At 32.8% G+C, this 24,518-nt stretch overlaps 2 protein-coding genes across 2 annotated transcripts in view; both read left to right on the forward strand.

Annotated features, from left to right (window-relative positions):
* The window catches only part of LOC122274727, a 50,741-nt gene that overhangs the window by 20,968 nt on the left and 5,255 nt on the right, over positions 1–24,518 (forward strand). The gene's annotated exons all lie outside the window — the stretch shown is intronic.
* LOC122274728 lies at positions 6,650–8,306 on the forward strand. The gene is made up of 2 exons (XM_043083737.1): positions 6,650–7,387; positions 7,925–8,306. Exons 1-2 carry the CDS (start codon positions 6,746–6,748, stop codon positions 8,036–8,038), a joined length of 756 nt encoding a protein of 251 aa, XP_042939671.1. The 5' UTR covers positions 6,650–6,745; the 3' UTR covers positions 8,039–8,306.

The raw sequence follows: 24,518 nt of genomic DNA on the forward strand, positions 1-24,518 counted from the left end.
ATCATAAATCCATAAACTTGAGTAATCTGCCAAAGGAAAAACAAAGAGATAAAAAACTTATTAGCTCAAAGTATTATAGATACATTACTTTTTCTCAAACGAACATGTAGGTCAAAAGAAAATATTCATGCATACTAATTAGCATAACCAATAATGAAAAATATAGGCCCAAAGAAAATATTCATGCATACTAAACAAGGTGGTAAATTTACAGACTACTCCCCAATATGTCTTCCCTCCCCCCCCCCCCCCCCCCTCCCCCCCAAAAAAAAAGACAAAACTTAGAGGCTGAACAAGGTCTTCAAAATTGAGAGTTACAAGGACTGAAATTCTGAGGGACTAAAGATCTTCAAAACAGAGGCTGAATATAGAAGACTGAACTCAAAATTGAGAGATACAAGGGCTCAAATTATGTTACTATAGTCCCTTGCAGTAATTCTAGTTCAATCCTTATAGCATTTGTAGCTTAGAGTTTGAAATGGCTAGTAGTGTGAAGGGATGAGAATGACGTGACCAGAGGGTCGGTTTGATGTGCAGCAACTATCTTAGGTGTTTAGGTGCTAGAATAAAATAAAACTGGAGGAACCAGAGAAAAGGAAATCTTCAACAATAGATTTGATAAAGTACTTATCAAAATAAAAAAGATTTGATAAAGACAAAAGAACAAACCCTGCAACACTCTTTCGAGCACGAGATGCCGTCTTGACAATCTCTCCATTGGTATTATCATGCATGGTTCCATACCTACATGCTAGAAACAGAAAAATTAACTATAACATAAAATCAAACCTTTGAAACTATTTATAGATTTTTTTTTTATACTTATGTGAGTGAGAATTCAACGTATAAAGAGAGGCATCCAAGTTACCATCATAAACTTAAGACTAAAATTCAGAAACAAAGATCAGTAAGGTGTATTGATGCTACACCAAGCCAATGCAAAATGGTAAAAAGAGATTTTTAATGTCATTTCTCATTTTTATGCTATATTGACAGGTAACTGCCATTCTAGGAGTTGATATTGTCTCTATCATAGTAACTTTAGCATTCACAAGCAAGGAAAGGAAACTATTAGGCTATATAACAAATACTTTGAACAATAATCCCACATTTTACACCTTTTCTAGAGCCAAGGGTTGTAAGGATTGTAGCACACAAAAGACTACTAAGATAATGTAGGAGTTTTCGATTTTTTGGGAGGGGATACGGTGTTTGGAGGAAGGGAGGGAGATGAGAGAAGAGAGGAAATATGTAGGGAGGGAATTAGGGATCTAAGTGATCCAAGGGTGGAGATTAAAATTTTCAAAAAAATACTTATTTGCAGCAACTTCATGTTGTCACCGCAAAAAGTTACTTTTCCTCACGAATTTTCGATCGTTGAACGTGATTATGTGGTAAAATGTAATTTTTTTTTTCCACAGATGCTATTTGTAACATCAAGTAACTATTTCCCACAAATTCTTGCTCGTCAGATGTGTTCTAGTGGAAAAATGTATATTTTTATCCCACTGATAGTTTTCATGTCATAAACTAAGTATTTGCCACGGAGGTAGACTGTGGAAAAATAAACTCATTGGAAAAGCCCATATTTCTTGTCGTGTTATAAGTCTTATTAGTTTATAAATTGATCGTTTTTATATAAGTCATATTAGATAACACAAATAGTAAAATACTTATATGGTATAATTTGATTTGAAAGATAATTTTTAAAATTTAAATATTACAAATCAAATTTTACCCTTTTTTTTATGTGACTAGTGTGCTCTACACACCGATTTGATAATAAAATAACTCTTAACTTTTATAATATTAGAAGCTGACAGCCGTATACCAGACTCAAAAGTCACTTAGACCCTCACATAAAAATAAAAATAAAAATAAAAATAAAAAGCCACTTAGTGCATGTTTGGGAAGAGCGAGAAGATGAGAATTATGTAAATAATAATGAAATAGTTTGTAAATAGTAATAAAAATGCTTGAATTAAAATGTTTTGTTAAGTCTTAGAAAAGAGTGAAGAAAAATAATATTAAAAAGTTATATTCAAACACTTTTTTAACATTATAACATTTTTATTAACTTCTTTTCTTCTCATTTCTCAAAATTCGATAAATTATATTAACTCAAACTATTTAACTGCTATTTACAAATGAGAAATGTTATAATCATAAATAGATTTTACAAAAATAAATTTACAAATTGAAATATCTTTACATGATATGTTAGATCTATTTTACAATAAAAATATATTTACAATTTAACGTACCACATCAAATCACACCAATTTGTGAATTTAATTTTATGAAATCTCTTTATGGCTAAAATGTTTCTCTTCATAAATACAGTAAGATATTCTAAATATTTAAACAATGCTTTAGTTTAAACATTTAGACTATGTTTGAATGCTAAGATTATCTCAGATGATCTATAAATATTAATAAAAAAATAGTGAAAAGTAATGAAAATAGTTATTAATTTGTGAAAAGTAATGAACTATTTATAAAAAAAATAACAAATTAGTATGAAATTACTTCATTTATGAAACACAACCTTTTAAGGGGTGGAATAACCATTAGTTGATCATGTTGCCCTGGGGGGTGACTGGATCACCACCCTCAGAATTTATTTTGCAACCTCCCCCAACCCATCAAATCATAGTGGCGACTTGTATTTCAATTTTCAGGGGTGTCTGCTTTTTCTTTTTTGTTCCATCCATTAAAACGTAAAAGGGTTTTTTGTTAAAAACAATTTGTTTCAATGCGTTCTCTAAACAAAAGTTAAAAAGTGTGATTTCCTATTTCTTTGAAAATAATAAGAATACACCTGATAAACATTTCCAAATTTGTTCAAAGGGAGTCATGAGAAAATATTAGCGAAAATGAATATAAAGGAGGAAAAGCACTTGAAAAAGAAAATGTACATGGAGGGAGAAAGTTCTGGTAAGAAATTTTAAAAAAATAAAAATAAAAATAGGGAAACGTATGACTCAAGACAAAGAAAAGATACTCCTTCAAGAAGAATAGAGAAAAGAAAAGCAAAAGGAAAAAGGATAAAATCTACGACGAGGAAAGAAGAGAGAAGCAAAAGCACAAAAGGCAAAAGAGAAAACCTAGGAGGCTAGGACTAGGAGTAGGGGTATATGGAAAAGGATCATGCTAGAGTCACTGCTGGTGGCTTTCGTTGGGGGCCACCGGCCACCGCTAGGCTTAAGAATTTTTTTTTTTTGTTTTTCTTTCAAATCATATTTTAATATTTTTAAATATTTAAAAAATATAAAAAATTTATAATAATATTAATCAATTTTTTCTTAATTATTAAGAAAAAAAAAGGCCGCCTAGGCATTTCCCTATGAAAAAATTGGAAAACCAACCAAACTAAATGAATTGATTTGGTCTGATTCAAATTTCATTACTTATTCGGTCGATTTCGATTTATATAAATTAAAACTGATTTGTATCGATTTTGAAAAAGAAAAATATTTGGAATTCTTATAATGAATCTTGAGTATTTTTTAAGAAGTGTACTTTTATTTTTTATTTAATTATTTTTTTAATGATTGAAAAAATATTTTTTTAATGATGTTATGAATTTTTAAAAAAAATATATTTAAAAATACCAAAAGAATAAATGAAAACAGATAAAAAAATATAGAACTTTTTTGCCTTCTCGGTAGATTCTCGTGCTACATCCCTCTGGATGTGGCACTACTTTTTTGAAAACCTAATTAGATTGAATTGAACTAAAATATATATTTAATTTGTTATATTATATATATTATAATTTTTTTAAACTTTCATCTTATATGTATTACACATATTATAAAATTAATATAATATCAGATTTTAATCTTATTGTTTAAAATATGAGTATGAATATTTTAAACTTACTATTAAATATGAGTATGAATATTATGCTATTAATGAGTTAATATTTATCTAGATATATTAAGTTACATATATATATATAATAGGGTATAGGTATAAGAGTACATTATATATTTATATATATAATATTTAATTGTAACTTTTTCAAACTAAGTAGTTGGTAATAAGTTATTATGTAACTTTTTTTTATATATATACTTTAGAGTTGCACCTTTTACTTTTATGGTTGCATTTGATATTGTCTGTGTATTTTTTTTTTTAGATTTTGTTTATTTGGTTAATTAGTTATGTGTGTGGTGTTTTTGAAAATAATATTTTAGGCTCTATCTTATTTGAGATAATTAAAAAAAAAAAAATCATTTGGATAAGAAAAACCAACAAACCTAACAACAAAACCTAAAATCAAATTACACGTGTAAACCAAATTGAATCGAATCGAAATCGAAAAAAATTAAACGGAACTCATTAGACTCCAAAATCGGTTCTTGGGTGAATGCTCTATATCAGTTCTCAAAATCGACTTAAATAATTTTGGTTTCAAAATATGTCTAAAATCAAATAACACCGAACCCATTAGACCTCTATCTAGAGACGAAGTAGAGAAACGAATGCACGTAGCAGATAAAAATGCACCCATGACTACGTTAACATTTATGATGCAATTTATTAAGACATGGGCCTCAATAATAATTAGTTTGTAGACCCAAATATTTCTAAAATTCAAATAGTTGTAAACATTGTTTATATTATAGCCTAAATCAAGTCAATCCCTGATTGTTCCATCAGGCTCATGCATGTAACTGCCGGACGGCACAAGTACTCCCGTACAAATGAAAGTGACAGAAGAAACAAAAGAAAACAAAAGAAAATTAGAAAGAATAATATATATATATATATATATATATATATATATATATATGAGAATAACTTAAAACCGGCTAATCCTACAACGCGTCTTTATCAGAGACCAATAGGTGATAGCCACATCAGAGAGATAGAAACAAATTTTGATTGCCGCGATGTAGGGAAACGAGACCCCCTTCTCAACCTCTCTCTTTTCACGTGACATGGAAAGCCATCATTTCTCTCATCTCTTCTCCTTCTCTCTTCTGAACCCAGTCTTTTCCTTCTCTGTTTCGAACCATCTTCTACTTTGCAGTACGCGAGTTCCATCTTCTACTTTGCAGTATGCGAGTTCCATCTTCTACTTTGTAGTACGCGAAAGCCATCTTCTATTTTTCTTGTCTGTTTCTACTTTGCAGTACACGAAACCCACCCATACTCGCATCTCTCTCTGGCCACTGAAACCCATCATTTGCATATTTGCTTTAAAGTTGTAAGCTTGACTGTGATCAAATTCCTTTTATGCGGGACACTATTTCATGTCATTACCTATCATGACCCATGGGATCTCCTACTGTAAAGTCCGCAATCTAATCATCAGGCATATTCACGCATAAACAAGCTTGAAAGAAAACAAATGAACACCTGCTGGAATTCCGATCACATTTTGATTGAAGCTGAACAAATTTAAGATTTTCTCGCAAGCAACATTGACAACAAGCAGCTATGTAGAGGAAATGCATTAGGTTTAAAGGTCTAAACACTCATTGATTCATTCACATCACTAAGTATAAATAATCAATCTGGTCTGGCCTAAATGGATTTTTCTTAGAGCATAAGAGTAAGTGAAACTGAATACAAACTGGTATAGATATAGACACGCGCGAGAATAATAAAAATGGTACACCTTGATGAACTTGGGATCTCAAAAATTTCTTTCTTTGCGTGTTGCTTGCTTGCTTCCGATTTAGCTGGTTTTTAGGAAAAAAGGGAGCTTCCAATTTAGCTTCAGATTTAATGTTAAGGTTTCTAAGAGAGAGAGAAGAGAGAGAGGTTTTCATTTCAGTTCTAGACGAAAGCAACGAAGACGGAGTGGGTTTATCCCCTACATCGCGCAATAGTGACTTTAAAATGTACTTCTTACGTGGTAATTTCTAATTGGCAACCGTTATTCTCCGTTTATAGGAACGTCCGGTCTCAAGCGTTCTTGTATATATATATATACATACATTCTTTTTTACAATTTTTTATAGTTATATGGTAAAATAAGAGTATTTATATAAAATAGTTTTATTTTTATAAGTTATTTTATAAAAAATGACTCAAATTTAAACATAATTATATAAAAAGTTCTAAAAATGATTGTATTTACATTTTCCAAACCAAAAAAAAAAAATGGTAACTATGGTAAGAAGTCTTGGAAGAAGAGAAGGCGTAAGGATAAACAGAAGTGAAGAAAATGAAGATGATTTGTGTAAATTCGAGATAGTTCTCGAAGAAAAAGGCCAAACTTATAACAAAAATTTATTTATTTATTTCAATAAGTCCTATTCTTTAAATAAGAATTATATTTAGCAGTTGAAAAGGACAAAAAAAAAAAAAAAACGATAGCAAATCAAAAAAAAAAAAAGAGCGGTGCTACATCCTGTAGCCCGAATTTTCACCGAAGGCAACTTTTCTTTTTATTTTTTATTTATTTTTTATATTTTTAATTTTTTTAAAAAAATTTCACAATACCACTTAAAAATATTTATTTAATTACCAAATAAAAAATAACAAAAAAGTTAAAAAGAAAAACATTCGGTAAACACTACGGCATCCAAAGTATTTCTCAAAAGAAAAAGAGAGAATAGTAAAAAAAGAAAAGACATTGCGGTTGAATGGTAAGCTTCCAAGTCTTTTCATAGTCTAGTCATGATGATTTGCCGGTCTTTGATATCTCCAATTTTTCCACACACCCACTTACAAAACTTGCCATTCTCCACCCAATTTGAAGGTCATCCATTGAGATACCTAAAAAATGGCAGAAGCACCCAAAGCAACCAGTACGATAAGCCTGAAGCTTTTCATAGACAAGAAGATAAATCGAGTGCTATTTGCTGAAGCAGGCAAGGACTTTATTGAATTTCTCTTTCAATCTTTCACTTTGCCGGTCGTGACTGTCACTAACTTCCTAAAAAGTCAAGAAATGCTAGGGTGCTTGCAAAACCTATACGAAAGCATTGAAAACCTGAGCCAAAGTTACCTTCAGCCAGGCCAAAGCAAAGACTTGGTGTTGAAGCCAAAAGGAGTAATGTCTGGTACTACAGACTCCTTTCTCTTGCCAAGGGTCGAGTCCTATACGTTCAGGAAATTTTATGAGTGTAGCAGCTACTCATGCAGAAGCCGTGACCAGCTGTCTTCTACAGAGGGCGGACATTGCATTCCATGCTCATCAGCATCAATGAACCGCGTGGTATCGCTCAGTGTTGAAGAGTTAATAAGCGCGAACAAAGCGGTTAGTAATTTCAATTTGTTGAAAGAGTGGGTCAGATTCATAGTGATGGATGATCTGCGGATGATGCCCTTGCACGCTGACACTTTCATAACTCTGCTTCATGAGTATGATATCAAGGATTTAAGGATGCTTGAAAAGATAGTGGTCGATTTGGACATGGATGAGGTATGGCAGTTCGACCCTTGCTCTTTTTTCTTTTTTTCTGGTTATGTTTTATTCATGACCGAATATGATTTTCTTTTTGGTCAATTAATCCATTAAACGATATGGTCATTTTGTGCAAGTTTCTTAGCAGAAAAGCCACGTACGGCCAGGCATGCATAATAATTTGAAAAATAAAAAATAAGAAATTGGTACAAATTAAGTAGTAACTGAGTATTTTTCTTTCTTTCATTCTAAAATTAGTCATTTCTACTCACATTTGCTAATGTTGAACATTTTAAATAATTTTATATATTAATCACGATAAATACAATTTTAAGTATATATCACGGAGGGTCCCTCCTCCCTTATTATAAAAAAAAAAAAAAATACAATTTTAAGTATACTTCATTAGTAATGTGATAGAGTATGATAAAATTTAGGTAGAAAAGCAACATTTCTTAATAATTATGGGACGCCATTGATTGTTTTCATCAAATGTAATTATATAAACTATATATTTTTCTGTCCTGATTGATTATTTGATTTGTTAATTGGTAGTCTGTGAAATTGCTCAAGGCTGCTCTTCAATCCAAGACTGCTCTGACTGATGTCTTCTTGCCGGCTGCTCTTCAATCCAAGACTGCTCTTCCAGCTAGCTCGCCCTATATATAAAACGAGGGAAAGAAGAGAATTAATCCTTATTTGTTAACTAGGAAATGGTTGGAAAGTGCAATATTGCGAAACTATATATCTTTACGAGTTATTTTGGGTGAGGCTAATTATTTGAGTGTGTGCTACAAAATGCAATGTCATGTACTGTATTAATTGTTTTCTTTTATCTATATTTTTGAGATGTACGTAAATTTTAAACACGCCTGTCTTGCATCGATCGTATTGTGAGTGGATTATTAATATTAATGTAGTCTACATGCTTAATTAATTTTGATTCGTTTTTCTTCTTATCAGTTCTATATTGCATTGTATTTGATTCTGGTATTAATTAAACAACATATATCAGTAATATACATACCGAGAAAGGTTCAGCTTCTCTCACAAACGAGATTAATCGTGTAGACGCGAAAATTATATATATATATATATATAGTTTTTGATTAATATGTCGTGCGTTGGGTTTTCCCCTTGGGTGTTTGTTCCAATTAAGGATATAAGGCGTGTAGAGGGAGATAGATGATCATGAGCAATTGCTATTGTACAAGTTCTCCCGCATGTAATTTTTTTAGGAAATTTTAGGAACTCAAACCTCCTACATACATATATAATTATGAGAATGCAATATATATGTTGGGTTGCATGTGGAGACTAATGTGTGAGTAGAAAATCAAAAAATAAAGAGTCCACTTAAGGTATGCTTGTCAGTGGGCTTAAGCTCAGTGTCGGCTCTTCCATTAGGCGACTTAGTAAGGCCCCTAGTGGAAGAAAGCTTCTCAAAAATATTTTAAGTAAAATTTTCTAAAAGAAAAAAAAAATTAATAATTAGAAAAAAAATTAATAAATCAATAAAAAAAAATAGGTTTTATATGATTGGTTATCTTTCTGGATGATCATATTTTTTTTTTCTTCCAAATTCTCAGCTTTTGTTGAACTTTTCTTGGTTTATAGTTTTTCTTTTTTTAATCTTTTAACTTACCATCAAAACTTTTATTTTCATATTAAGTCATTAATTTATAAAGATATTAATTAGTAATGTTCTTAATTACTAAAAATGTCATTGGCATGAGTTTTTTTTTTTTTTATTTGCTCGAGTGTTCTTGAATCTTTATGATTATATTTCTAAATATATATGTTAATATTGGAATTTCTTTTTTTAGAATTTTATTATGTTTGAATTTGCTTGATGATGATGAAACTTTTTCTCTTATTTATCTCATTTTCATTTCTAATGTTGGTACTAAGACACGAAGTGATATTCTCATCTTATCTCCACGTAATAATTATTTCACATAATCTCATTCTATTGTACACTTGCCTTTTATCATTATTAGTTTAATATACAGTATGAAAAATATAAAGAGAAAAATCTACTTCTTAGTATTTATAAAAGGTTTTATTATAATCATTTGAAGAAACAAGGGCTCATTTTATTTTTTCCAAATGCATGGGTTTATAGAAATTTATTTACAATAATAGATATAATTGATTTTGAGAATCCAAGTACATGTTATAAAACTAATTTTGATAAAACTCTTTCTAAACCAATAATTTTTCAATAAAGATTAAGTCTGTTATTAATTGAGATTGTGGTATAAAAACTGAATTAGGTAATTCTGTTTTGCAGAACGATGGGAGTGATTTTTAAATTAAAATGTAATATAAAAATTAAAACAAAATAAATTTATTAAATTTTACTTTTTTTTAAAAAAAAAAAAAACTCACTCAATATTTCGCCTTAGGCCCTACAACGTATTAAGCCGGTCCTGCTTAATCTAAACTTAAACCGTGAGTTCGCTTGAGTCTAGCGTGGCAGTGAGCTCGAATGAGAAACAAACCTATATGTTCGCTCAAGCTGCGCTCGACACACTACTCAAGCCAATATTCATTGGCTATTTACTATAGGTGGGCTTGACAAGCCGCTTGAGTGATGGATGTATTTTTAGCCAATTAGAGTTTCCAACGCTATTTGTTGTATATATTATATTCTTTGTTCTTTTGTACAATTTTCAACATATTTTGGAGTGATTAATTGGGAAGTAAGTGTATATTATGTGTGAGAGTAAAAAATTTTAAAAAGAATAAGTTGAGATTAAGTAATTATAATCTATTTTGATTAATAAGTTTTCTACAACCTATAGCCATAAGCAAGTCGTCGAACTACATATAATTATGTATCGTGTGCTTGATTGCTCTTATGTTTACTTGTTTGTCATCGTTGGTCTGTGGGTGTTTGTAAGACATTACAGCTTGTGCCGATGAAGAAAGGCCGGTAGTAATAAGTAAGATCATGGGGCCAATTAATGCATGGTTGATTCTGGATCTGCGTGCTTCAAGGTGTACGTGCAGGTAGTCTAGTATTAATGTTGGGAAAATGATGTTATTACTATTTAACTATAACTTATCTATTACTCTTTTTGTATTTAATTATTTTTAAATTTTTTATTTTACTTAATGATTAAGAAAGTGAGTATTAATAAAATTATATATTTTTAAATTTTTTCTTAATGATTAAAGATGTTAAAAAAATACTTAAAAATAAATAAAATTAAAATAAAAAAAATTAAAATACACTTAAGTAGTAGATGGATAATAATAGAGTGGTAACTCTATCACTACCCTCACTACAAGAAATTTAATTTTTAGGGACGAAATTTCTTAGGGACGAAATTAATTTCGTCCCTAAAAGTACTTTTCTGAGACGAAATTTTAATTTCGTCTCAAAACATGGAAAACCTTATAAATCCGTTCGAACTAAAAAAAATTAGTTCGAACTTGAGATTCTGAGACGAATTAGGTCGTCTCCAAAAATCTATGCCGTTCGAACTAATTAAATTTAATTCGAACAGAAAATTAATTAATTCGAATGCAATATTATTTGTTCGAATTAGTATTAACGTGTTCGAACGGTATTATTTAATTGAAAAGATATATTGTTAAAATTGTAAGAATACATATTTTTTCTATTAATTTTTTATCATTTCCAAAGTAAATAAAAAGTTCTATATATTATATATTATGATTTACAATGAATTAAAATATTTACAAATTCATAAATAATTAATTTTATGTAATTAATTTAAAAATATTTTAGTTAACTAAATATTAATTTAAAGATAGTGTCATTTTTTCAATTATCGTGAACACTAAGTATAATGAGAAGAAATGTGTTATTAACAATAAAGAGGCTAGCAAACACTAAAAATAAAAACTATACTGCATTAATTACATTCCAAAATGAGTTAGACGTTCTATACAATATAAAAAAGTAAAAAAATTACTAACAATATTTATTTATTATATAAATCAAAATCCTCCTGTAAAGTTTGCAACCGTCCTTCTAGGTCCTTAAGCTTCTCCATCATGGGCTGAATGAAGTCCCTCAATAAAATGTCGCGGTGGTCCGCCAATATAGCTCGTACCTCATCTGGAGTAGCCCCAGCAGGGTGTCTCTCAATAGGGGCAGCAGCAGTAGAAGCTGGATCAGTAGGCGGAGGCTGATCCTGTAGGACTGGACGAGTCTTCGACAAGTGACCCTTGCTCTTACTGAATGTGATCTTGTTAACGGGCCCCATCTGTGGCGACCTCCGCTCAGTCAAAGTCACTGCAACCCCTGAATGGAGTAAGAGGTTAGATATCAAAAGCGCAAATGGTAGACTACCTCCACCCGAATAGCGTGACTCTGTGCGAATGCGGAGGAAGAAATATAATGCCAGATCAATCGGCTCCCCCTGTGCTAACCGTAACAAAAATCTGGCCCGCTCGATCCCGAAATCAGTCTTGTGTTTTTTCGGATCAATGTTATACCCAACAATCAAATTAAGCATTCTGAAAAATGCTATACAGTCGGCCTGTCGGATCACTTTACCGCCATCATATGGAGGAGCCTCAGGGTCTCGCACTAGGTCACGAACCTGATCGTCTGTGAGACCATCATCAGGTACCTCATCACCGCTCTCGCTATCATCCGAGCTAGCATCCAGCTCTGCGGTCTGTCTATCCGGCACTGGCGATGAGGATGCGACTGTAGTGTCCTCTCCAGATGGTGCAGTCGCTGATCTCGCTGCTGCTGCTGCAGGATAGGCACCGGGCTCTCGCCGCAAATCTAGGAACTCAGCAATAACGCGAGGAGAGAATATAATACTCACTCCCCGGACTACTAAGTTATAGCATAGAGCATCACCAGGCTGCTCACCCATGGCACGGTAAAACTCACCGACCATCTCAGGATATGCTGTGCCCCTCTGTTGACAGATCGGGGTCCATCCACGATCGGTGATGATGTCATGTATGCTCCGCCCCTCCCAAGTGAGGTCACGGAAGTCACCTAAAATGATCTCCCGCTCAACTAGTATAGGCCTGACGGCCGGCTGAGAAGGAGATGCGGAGGTACTTTCTACTGTCTGGGGTCTGGAACGTTTTCTTCCGCTGCTGCTTGCCATTAGTATACTGTTGATGTATAAAAGATATATGTGATCTAATTAAAGTGAATTAGAGGAATGATGATATTGTGCTATCATGGTTGACAACTGCTTATTCGAATGGCCTTTAATTCCATTCGAATTAAATTATATTCATTCGAATGAAATTTAAATTCATTCAAATGAACATAATTTTCATTCGAATGACCTCAGATATGTCCATTCGAATTAGCCTAAAATCCATTCGAATAAAATTATATTCCATTCGAATTAACATAAATTTAATTCGAATGGACTTGACTTCAATTCGAATGAAATTTGTATTCATTCGAACGGACCTGAGCCAAACAGACATGGCTGAGTCGACTCAGAACCGAACCGACACATTCATTTTTATGAAGGAATCCAATATTTTAATCGGTAGAAATGATTTAGGAGTAAATCCCTATCATTTCTACCGATTATAGTTGTGTCATTTGCCCCCAAAACAACAAAATGGGGCCGGATTGATTCAAAATCCGACCCCCCCAAAACTAACTAAAAAAATTATAAAAATAATTAACATTTAACCCATACCTCTTGTTCTAGGAGATTTGAGGAGTTGGTGGCGGCGTTGTGGCTGCTAACGGCGGAGGAAATCGAAAAGTTCGAATGAGAGGAGGCACGAAATCTCCTGGGGAAGAAACTGGTTCGCGGCTTAAATAACGTGATTTCGTTCGAACGGAAGTATAATTAGTTCGAACTAAAAGGGTATAAGTTCGAACTAGAAGGGTATAAGTTTGAATGAATTATATAATACTTCATAAAAATATATATATAAGTACAAGAGGTAAAACAATTGAGAAGTATTAGTAATAATAGTATATAATACAGAGTATACTAGTACTAATGGCCAAATTTCTCACTAGTATATATAATAATATATATTAGATAACTATATATCGATAGTATAGAGTTTTATACTAGTTACTTATATATATTGTAAGTATCTAGTATATATATATATGTAATAGTATATATATTATGGATTAGATGAGTATAAAATAGTATTGTCTAAAGTATTGCATTATAAAGTAAATATAGTAAGTATATAGTAAAACATTGCATTAATTATACTAGTATAAAAAACATATTTCTAATATGTTTAGTTTGTATATTAATAATAAACCAAGTACTTGGACTATATTATAAAATATTACAGTATTATTAGTTTTCATATTTTGATGGTATCTATACTTTAATATCACTTAGTATTATACTATTAGTGATACTTAGTATTATACTTATAGTGATACTAACTTATAAGTATAACACTATTAGTGATTGTAAATAAAATATTATACTATTTTAAATACTTAATATTATAGATTGATAAGAAACTTAGTATTATGATATTAGTGACACTTAGTATTATATAGTCTATATAATTTTTACATATACACATAATAATATTGGGTGTATTATGTGTATAGTTATATATTTATCTAATTATCTGTTCGAACTAATATAATGTTAGTTCGAATAGAGATAATTCATGTTCGAACGAATTTTTTTTGTTTGGAGGGAAAATTCGTGCCAAGTTATCAGTATATGCTGGAGAATATTCTTTTTTCTGTTCGAACTGGAAAAATATTAATTCGAACGCGAAAAAATTGTGGGAAAAATTAGCGGTATTTGGACTTTCGCGTTCGAACTGATTAAAATTTAGTTCGAACTGAAATGCACATATTATTAATCCGATCCTTTCACTTCATTTTTCACTCGGATTGAAGATTGAGAAAAGGAGAGAGAGCGTGGCAAAGGCTGTGAGAGAGTGTTGTGGAGAGAGAGAGCTTGAAAGCGTTGAGAGAGAAGAGATTCTTGAGAGAGAAAGGAGAAGGACAAGAGGTAAGTTGTGTTTTTTTGTATTTTTCATTCCGATTTTCGTTTACAAATATCTATAGAGTTTTTGCATTTATTTGTTGGGATAGAACAACAGTTTAATGTGTTTTATGTATATATAGGTATTGTGGATTGACTAAAGTTTGAATTGCTAGTACAAGAGGTAAGTTTTATTAGTTTTCTAAGTTTTTTAATAATCATATTTAGAGATATTCATGATGTTTTGAGTTTGTTGTATTGAAATATGGCATCATGAATGCAGAAATTGTGTTTTGTTTATCAGTTTTGTGCTCTGTTTCGTGACTGGTTTCTGGGTTGGTTTAATTCGAACGCTCTGAATACCGTTCGAATTAATTTTTATTTGTTCGAACAGAATATAACTTCACCAGCGTTCCATTCGAACTTATAGAGTGTTTGTTCGAACAGTATCACAGAATTAAATACTTATTATTTGCAGTGATAATTAAATAGCTTAATACTCCAAATATAATAATAAGATATTTAATTAAAAAATTATAATTAAATATGTGAAGATATTTGAGTACTCAAGTAATAAGATGATTAATACTTAATGTATAATTAATTATATCTAAGTACACTAATTAAATAGCTTAATACTCCAAATATAATAATAAGATATTTAATTAAAAAATTATAATTACATATTTGAACATAAGTAAGTACTCAAGTAATAAGATGATTAATACTTAATGTATAATTAATTATATCTAAGTACACTAATTAAATAGCTTAATACTCCAAATATAATAATAAGATATTTAATTAAAAAATTATAATTACATATTTGAACATAAGTAAGTACTCAAGTAATAAGATGATTAATACTTAATGTATAATTAATTATATCTAAGTACACTAATTAAATAGCTTAATACTCCAAATATAATAATAAGATATTTAATTAAAAAATTATAATTACATATTTGAACATAAGTAAGTACTCAAGTAATAAGATGATTAATACCTAATGTATAATTAATTATATCTAAGTACACTAATTAAATAGCTTAATACTCCAAATATAATAATAAGATATTTAATTAAAAAATTATAATTAAATATGTGAAGATATTTGAGTACTCAAGTATTAAATATTTCAAGGCCCATCATGTATACTTGTAATGTAATCTTCCCATGTATTTGTGACATATGCTTGTTATGTTTATTACTGAGTGTTTGGATTTTGTAGTTATTTTACATGCAGTTAAACCTTAGACCCGTTCGAGAGTTGTGGCCAAATATTCTCTTAAAGAATATTTGGGTATAACTCTTGAATTGTCCAAAGTGGACAGTTTGGGATTCTATCATCTATATGACATATATACTTAGTTATAACTCCTGTGTTAGTCAATTTAAATTTTGGTTTAACATTTTTCTACATTCTTCGAGTATGTAGTTCATAAGTTTCTCGGCTCATGAATAGGGTCGACGACTTATCGTGACTAGCATACTTGGAGAATTGTAGGGAAATGCTGCCGAAATTTAAACTAACATACGAGTTTTAGACTGAGTATATATGCGATATAGATGATAGTCTCTCGAATGGGATAGGACCAACTACCTTAAAAGTACATGGTAATTAAACACATGTATTGTAATAGTTGAATGATAGTGTTTATCCCATGATTGTGGTTTTCCTTTATAGATGGATAAAAGTTGGATGTTGTTGGGAGATAGACTTGGTCGAGACTATATACAATATGCACAAGGGGTGAAGTCTTTCTTAGAATTTGCTTGTGGGAGTGTTGATAGTCGAGGATTTATAAGATGCCCATGCAAGAAGTGCAAAAACCTTAGTTCTTATAATATGACGGTTGTGGAGGATCATTTATTCGTAAATGGAATTGATGGTAAATATTCAGATTGGGTTTTACATGGAGAACCATTTCCCCAAGGAGTTAGATTTGGCAGTCACACCAACCAGATGGGTGAATGTAACGAGATCGACACGGAGGACATAAATGTTGATATTTCTGATGATGGTTATGATAATGGAGAAGATATGACTGAAATGTTAGGAGATCTTGGCGCTGGCATATTTGGTGCCAGGGTTGGAGAAGGAACATCTACCCAGTCATTTGGGGGAAATGAAGACTTTGGATCATTGTGGGAGGATGCACAACGAGAATTGTACGAAGGGTGTACCCGTCATAGCAAGTTGTCATTCACTGTCAGGTTGCTCCATATAAAGTCTATTTGTCGTATTTCTGCAAAGGCTATCGATATGCTGCTTGAATTATTTAAAGAGGCTCTGCCAGAGGATAACGTAGTACCTCGGAATTTTTATGAAGCGAAGAAATTGAAGCGAGGGTTAGGATTTGATTATAATATCATCCATGCATGTAAGAATGATTGTGTTCTCTTCTGGAAGCAATATGCAGAATGTGAATCATGTCCGGTGTGTCTTGAGTCAAGATGGACATCAGATAAGCGTAATGTACCCCAGAAAGTGCTAAGACATTTTCCGCTTATTCCTCGACTTCAAAGATTATTTACTTCCCGGATGACTGCGAAAGATATGACTTGGCATCACACAGAAAGAGTTCAAAATGATCAATTTCTCACTCATCCTGCAGATTCCTTACAATGGAAGAAATTTGATGACGAGTATCCATGGTTTGCTGAAGAACCTCGCAATGTACGTCTTGGTTTAGCAACTGATGGGTTTAATCCATTTGGCAACATGAGCACTTCTCATAGCACTTGGCCTGTCATAGTAATGCCTTATAATTTGCCACCATGGAAGTGTATGAAGGATCCTTATTTTATGATGACTCTATTGATTCCAGGGCCAAGGTCACCAGGAAATGAAATAGATGTATATTTGCAGCCAATGATGGAAGAGTTGAAAGAGTTGTGGGAACAGGGTGTCAATACATATGATGTGGCCGCTTCGCGTGAATTCAAAATGCATGCTGCAATACTTTGGACAATTAATGATTTTCCGGCATACGGGAACTTGTCTGGGTGGAGCACAAAGGGAAAAATGGCTTGTCCTGTTTGTAACAAAGATACACAGTCTCAGTGGTTAGCGAATGGCCGGAAATTATGTTTCATGGGACACCGTCGATATTTACCTTATGATCATAGATGGCGAAACAATAGGGTAATGTTTGATGGAACGGTTGATCGTAGGTCATCACCACCAGAGTATTCTGGCAGTGATATTCTCACTCAATTGGCAGATGTCCCAGACAACAGATTTGGAAAGAATGCAAGATGCCGAAAGAGGAAAAGACAAGCAGTGGAATTGAATTGGACCAAAAAAAGTATTTTTTTTGAGTTGCCATACTGGTCTACCTTAACACTGCGTCACAATCTAGACGTAATGCACATTGAAAAAAATATATGTGAGAATATTTTGGGTACCCTGATGTCAATACAAGGAAAAACAAAAGATACAGTCAACTCTCGTAAAGATTTGAAAGAGTTGGGAATCAGATCAGAGTTGCATTTGCAAGATACTGGGTCATCAGCTTATATGCCCATTGGATGGTATACACTTTCAAGTGATGAGAGAAAGAAATTCTGTAATTGGTTTATGACAATCAAATTACCCGATGGTTATGCTTCGAACATGTCAAGATGTGTCCGACCTCATGATTGGAAGATAACTGGTCTAAAAAGTCACGACTGCCATATATTTTTACAGCGATTGTTGCCAGTTGGTGTGCGGGGAAAGCTTACTCCAGATGTTCGTACAGCTATCACAGAATTAGGGCGATTTTTCAGAAATATTTGCAGTAGAACGTTGAAAGTTGATGCCTTATTAAAAATGGAAGCTGACATTGCATTGATATTGTGTAAATTGGAGAGTTTGTACCCGCCTTCATTCTTTGATGTAATGGTTCATTTGGCTGTGCATCTCCCTCGTGAGGCTTTAGTTGCTGGCCCCGTTCAGTATAGATGGATGTATCCTATTGAACGGTTTTTGGGAAAACTTAAGCGATCTGTGGGGAATAAGGCTCGTCCGGAAGGATCGATCGCAGAGTCATATATTCATAATGAGTGGCATACATTTTGTTCAATGTATTTTCGTGGGGTTGATACTAGATTTACGAGACCGGATCGAAATTATGAAGGTGGACAAATGGGAGTTTCGTCAGCATTTACCGTGTTTTCCCAGAAAGTACGTCCTATAGGTGCACAAGGGGGCTATGACCTATGTGGGCGAGAGTTTGAAAGAGCTCGATGGTATGTCTTAAATAATTGTGAAGAGATTGAACAGTATTTGAGGTTCGTGATGATCATCTAATTTGGTAGTAGTATTAAGTGCATTTCTAATAATATAGTATATATTGATACAAATTAATAATTCACATTAACATATGCAGCGAACATATACAACTACTTCGCACGAATGGTGTGACTGACGTAGAAAAGACGCATGAAGAAGAATTTGCCTCTTGGTTTGAACATACGGTATTGATAGTATAAAAAATTATGCTTGAAAGTATTTTAAACTTTATTTAATTTGTAGGTGTCATCATATTTATATATGATATTGATATAAGTAGAATAAAATTTATTTATGTAGGTTGCATCGAAATATAATGAACATTCAGGTGAAATCTCACCAGAAGTATATGCTTTGGCATGTGGTCCGTCTAAGCGGGCTATCCAATATTTAGGATGTTTGGTGCGTGGATATAGATTTCACACAGCAGACAGAGAACGATATAGGAAAACTCAAAATTGTGGGGTTGTTGTCGAAGGAAGCCATGGGGATGAAAATATTGATTTTTACGGAATTGTGGAGAATATCATAGCATTAAAGTATGTGGGGGGATATATGGTCTGGTTATTTAAATGTAACTGGTGGGATGTCTCGAATCCTAGATTGGGAGTGCGTAAGGATGAATATTTTGTAAGTGTCAATACATCTCGCAAATGGTATGAGGACGACCCATTTGTTCTCGCATGCCAAGCAAATCAAGTTTTTTATTTAGATGATCCGGAGTTCGGAAATCCATGGAGAATAGTCGAGAAATTTGCGCCGAGAAATGTGTATGATTATATTCCAGAGGTAGACAAACCACATGAAGAAGTTGATAGTCCAGACCATGAAGAAGCATATCAAGAAAATGAATCAGGCATCAATCTATTTGTTGATCTCAGCCATTATGACATGGTCCCATTGCGCAGAGAAGATGTTCAACCCGAAGTAATTGAAGGTGACATGTCGGAAGAACATGAATCAACTGAAATGTCTACTGAGGATGAGAGCGATTGGTCCAGCAATACTGATACCGAATGATTTTCAAACAGATATTTGTGTAGGTAAAATTCTTATAAAAATATTTCATGTATTTTGTTCGAATAATAATATATTGTGTAATTTCAAACAGATATGCCTCCTAAACGCAAAAGAACACGTGAGCCATCCCCACCACTTAGCGAATCCCCCTGTGCTTCACCTGCCAACAATGGTGGGCCACCGTCAACAGAACCAGAACAAGGTATTTTTTCAATGTATATCTTTCAAATAAGATTAATTTAATTAAAATATATTCTAAGCCATTTGTATATATAGCTGTTGTAAACCAGCGCCGAGTTAGAGACATTACGAGGGGTGTCTGCATAGAAAAAGTAAGGAAAGTGGGTAAAATTAAAGTTGATATATCTGATGATCACACCGGTGGCTCTGGGGATTCGGCAGCTTGGCTTGCTTCTTATGTTGGTACACTTACTCGCACGTATGCACCGATGGCTACATCATCCTGGGCTAAAGTTCCCCAAGATGTGAAAGACCACATCAAAAATTGTTGTCTGGTAATAAGTTACTTTGTATAACATTTTTACTTAAATGCGAATGTTTGAAATTATACTAATTGTTTATAATTCTTTGAAGGACGAGTTTGAACTAAATTTTGGTCGGCGGGAGGATCGACTAACGATTGAAGAACTCATGTCGAATGCATTTCGGAGGTACAAAGGTCGATGCCATGCACACTACTAGAAGTTCAGTACTACGATAGAGGCGCGTCAAAATCCATTCCAAGCAATGCCACCAAACGAATGGGAGAAAGTTTGTGATCTGTTTGAAGATCCTGCTTATCAGGTAATTTCGCTACCATCTTTTTTTTAATAATATATAATAGATGTATTAAATAAAAATTATAATTCTTTTTTTTAGAAACGGAGTACAGTGAACAAAACAAATAGATCAAATTTAACGATACACCATCACGCGGGTTCTCGATCTTTTCATCGCTTGGCAAAAAAAATGGTTAGTTCTTATTGTCTCCAATAAATCTTAATATATACACTTTTTTCGTATAAATTATGATATTAATTTTCATTTTGCAGCAAGAAGAAAATCCTACTGATTATGATCTGACCCAATTGTATGCTAAAGCACATAAAAATCGTGATGGTGTTTGGAGCAATCCTGAAGCAGAGGCAAATTATGTAAGTTTAAATTTATTTAATTTCATTGTCTAAATATATTTTTGTTACATATACTAATTTTAATGTTTTTCTTTTTCCAGGACAAGATGAAATCTCTTAAAGACACTGTTGCGGATCCATCTGATGAATCATCTGTCAACGATGCTCAAATCTTTTCTCAAGTTCTTGGATCACGTTCTGGATATTTGAGGGGCTTAGGACGTTGCGTGAAGCCATCCTCAACATCTTCATCATCTTCTAAAGCCAGATCGAATGACGACAACACTAAAAAATTAGAGGAAGCTGCACTTGAGATAGAACGATTGAGATCGAAGGAAAAAGAGTTGTTGACCCGATTAGATCAAGCAGCAGATTTAGAAGCAAGATTAGAAGAGAGGCTACAATTAAATAACCAAAAAATGTTTGAACAATTTCAATTAATGATGTCCCAAAACCCTATACCACCACCACCACCACAATCATAATTCATTTGTTTTTTTTTTAATAGCCTTTTATATTTACGATGTTTGTAAACATTTGAACAATTGATGTATATAGATTACAATTTGTATTAGTATCAATTTCATTTTGTTTGATCAATGCCGTTTGAATGGTAAATTACCATTTATGCATACATTCGAACAAAAACATATCCATTCGAACCAATAAATTCCCATTCGAACAAAAATATACCCATTCGAACTTACCGGGAAATACAATCCATGCGTTCGTTCGAACAACTAAATACTCGTTCGAATAAATTCATTTCTAAAAGTCCGTTCGAACAGAAGATTTCTGTAAATAGATTATTTGTTCGAACAGTTAATATTTTTCTTCGAACAAACTTGGTCAGATATGGTTATTGGTTCGAATTAACATTTCATATTGTTCGAACAAAAATATTTCCGTTCGAACTAGATTCTGAGACGACATTCTTTTGTCTCAGAAAAAATTTCCCATTCGAACGGTTTCGACCGGTTCCGCCCAATTTCGTCCCTAAAAATACTTTTCGGAGACGAAAATCAATTTTCGTCTCTGAAAACTTTCTGAGACAGCCTTTTTGAGACAAAATAGAGACAAAATTTTTTCGTCTCCCAAAACTTTTAGGGACGAAATTTCCATTTTTTGAGACAAAATTTTTTGTCTCAAAAAATCATATCTCTTGTAGTGCCTTAATGTTGACCATCCTTGATGATTGGTATTCTATTGAGCATTACGTACGTTTTTTGGTTTTTGTTTACAAACAAGGAAAATACTATTTTACAGATAATTTTTATCGAAATGCCTTTTTATTTTTTTATTTTTATTTAATGATTAAGTAAATATTTTTAAATGAATATATAATTATTTTATTTTTAAAAAATTATCTAAATAATTTTAAAAAATAGTGAAAGAAAAAATCAAAAATCAAAAAATAAATTTTGCAGTGATCGGTAAAAATTGTACGTAGAAATGGTCTGCGGACGTAGCAACGTCCCCACTGAATTTTGCAATGACACCATACTAGCTAGGCCTGAAAACCGACCTCTTCGGTTCGGTACTGTGCCAAACCGACCGCCGAACTGACCACCATTTTCTCCTAATTTTGCCGACCGAGAACCGACCGTTCAAGGGGCTGGAACCGGCCGGAACCGATTCCAATCGGTTCACCGGTTTGGGCCGGTTTGGGCCAATGTTTTGGGCCTCTTTTGGGCCCCTTTTCAGAAGGCTTTTTTTGCTCATTTAAAAGTTTTTGGGCTTTTTCTACTCAATCTAGTGAATTTATTAGTCAATATTCACAATATTTTAAATTTTACTTCTTGTATTTTTAAAATTCATTACTAGTTTAAAACAATAAAAATAATATTGTTTTAGAAACTAATAATAGTAACTAGTAAGTAGTAATTACTAAATAATACTTTAAAATCTAATAAGTTAGTTAATAACTAACTACTAAGTAATCAATAAAGGAATCCACTAAATGAGTAGATGTTTAATACAAATACAAATACAAACCAACACAAATTGTTTTAAGTAATAAACAAGCAACTAACACAAATTAAACATTAAAATCTTGAATCTTTAATTCTTCATTCCATATTCGAAAAGTCTTCAATCTTCAATAGTTGTGACGCCTGATTGTACTCCCATTTCTATATAAATATGAAAAAAAAATTAAGATTAAATATCAAATATTAATAAATTTGGATAATCAATAAATAAATGAAATTAACTTATAAAAATAAATTAATATTGAATGAATACATTACCGGATTCCACTACAAAACTCTCCACATTATCCATGGCCTCTCGAAGATCAATTGGCGCCGACGGATGTTGTAACCAATTCTGAGTACAAATAAGTGCCTCAACTGTTTTCGGAGCCAATGAACTCCGAAACTGATCAAGTACACGCCCTCTTGTACTAAATGCTGACTCTGAAGCAACAGTGGAAACAGGCATGGCTAACAAATCTCGTGCAATCCTTGCAAGTATAGGATAATTAACCTCATTCTGTCTCCACCAGATCAACAAATCAAAAGATGAACTGAGTGCCTCACAACCATCTGATAAATATCGATCCACCTCTGTTTTAGTAGCAACTGATTCAATCTCGTTATCTGGCTCATATCAATCCATATACAATTGTGACTCTTCTTCACTTTCTACTGAGGGTATAGATGTCGAAGCGGACACATGTTATCGACTACTCGAAGTAGAACCAAATGTAGCATTATACTCATCGTATAAGTCGAATAGTAACTGCCTCACACTAGACACCAAATGTAATCCTCGAGTCTCATCATAAATTTTTCTCAAGTTGCAGGTGAGAAGGCCTAACTTATTTCAAGGATCAAGCACAACGGCAACCAACAACAACAAGTTCAGCTTATCCAATGAATCCCAATACTTATCATATTTCGTTCTCATGCTTATGGCCATGTTCATCAAACAACTATTAGAACTCTGACTCAGCCTAACCAATTCTTTTTGGAGCATGCAAATCTCCACAAAACTTGTATTTGCCGTGACATGAAGGGACCCAGAAAAGTGACAAGTGGCATCATAGAACATCTTCAAAAATTTCACAAAAACCCGCACTGTCTCCCACTCATCAGCTCTAGGAGGCCCTATGTGTCCCTCATTAAAGTAAGATAGAAAATTGTAGTCCTCACTCTCCATCCGCCTAAAAGCCTTTTCAAATTTCTCAGCCGCATCCAACATCATGTAAGTTGAATTCCATCGGGTTTGCACATCAAGACACAACAATTTTTTACAATCAATTTTTTCTTTTTCTGCACACTTCTTAAACTTGTCTAATCTAGCAGGGGAGGAGCGCACATATCTAACTGCATTTCTAACCATTGTGATGGCGTCATTACACTCCTTCAAACCCTCATTCACGACAAGATTTAAAATGTGAGCACAACATCTCAAGTGCATGTACTTCCCACCCAACACATTCCCCGTCAAAAAATGATTCAAGTAAGAAATTGCAGTATCATTTGAGCTAGCATTATCAACAGTCACAGTAAATATCTTATCAATGCCCCAATCAAGGAGGCACGATTCAATATATTTTCCAATTGTATCCCCTCGATGATTAGGGATCAAACAAAAATTAATGATTTTTTTCTTCAACTTCCAATCATTATCAATGAAATGGGCAGTTAGGCACATATAATTCAAATTTTGTATCGATGTCCATGTATCAGTAGTCAATGAAACTCTCATCTCCTCGTCTTTAAACAACTTTCTAAGCTTGGCCTTTTCAGATGTAAACAATTTCA

The sequence above is a fragment of the Carya illinoinensis genome, chromosome 8 (genome assembly GCF_018687715.1).
Source record: "Carya illinoinensis cultivar Pawnee chromosome 8, C.illinoinensisPawnee_v1, whole genome shotgun sequence".
NCBI lineage: Eukaryota > Viridiplantae > Streptophyta > Magnoliopsida > Fagales > Juglandaceae > Carya > Carya illinoinensis.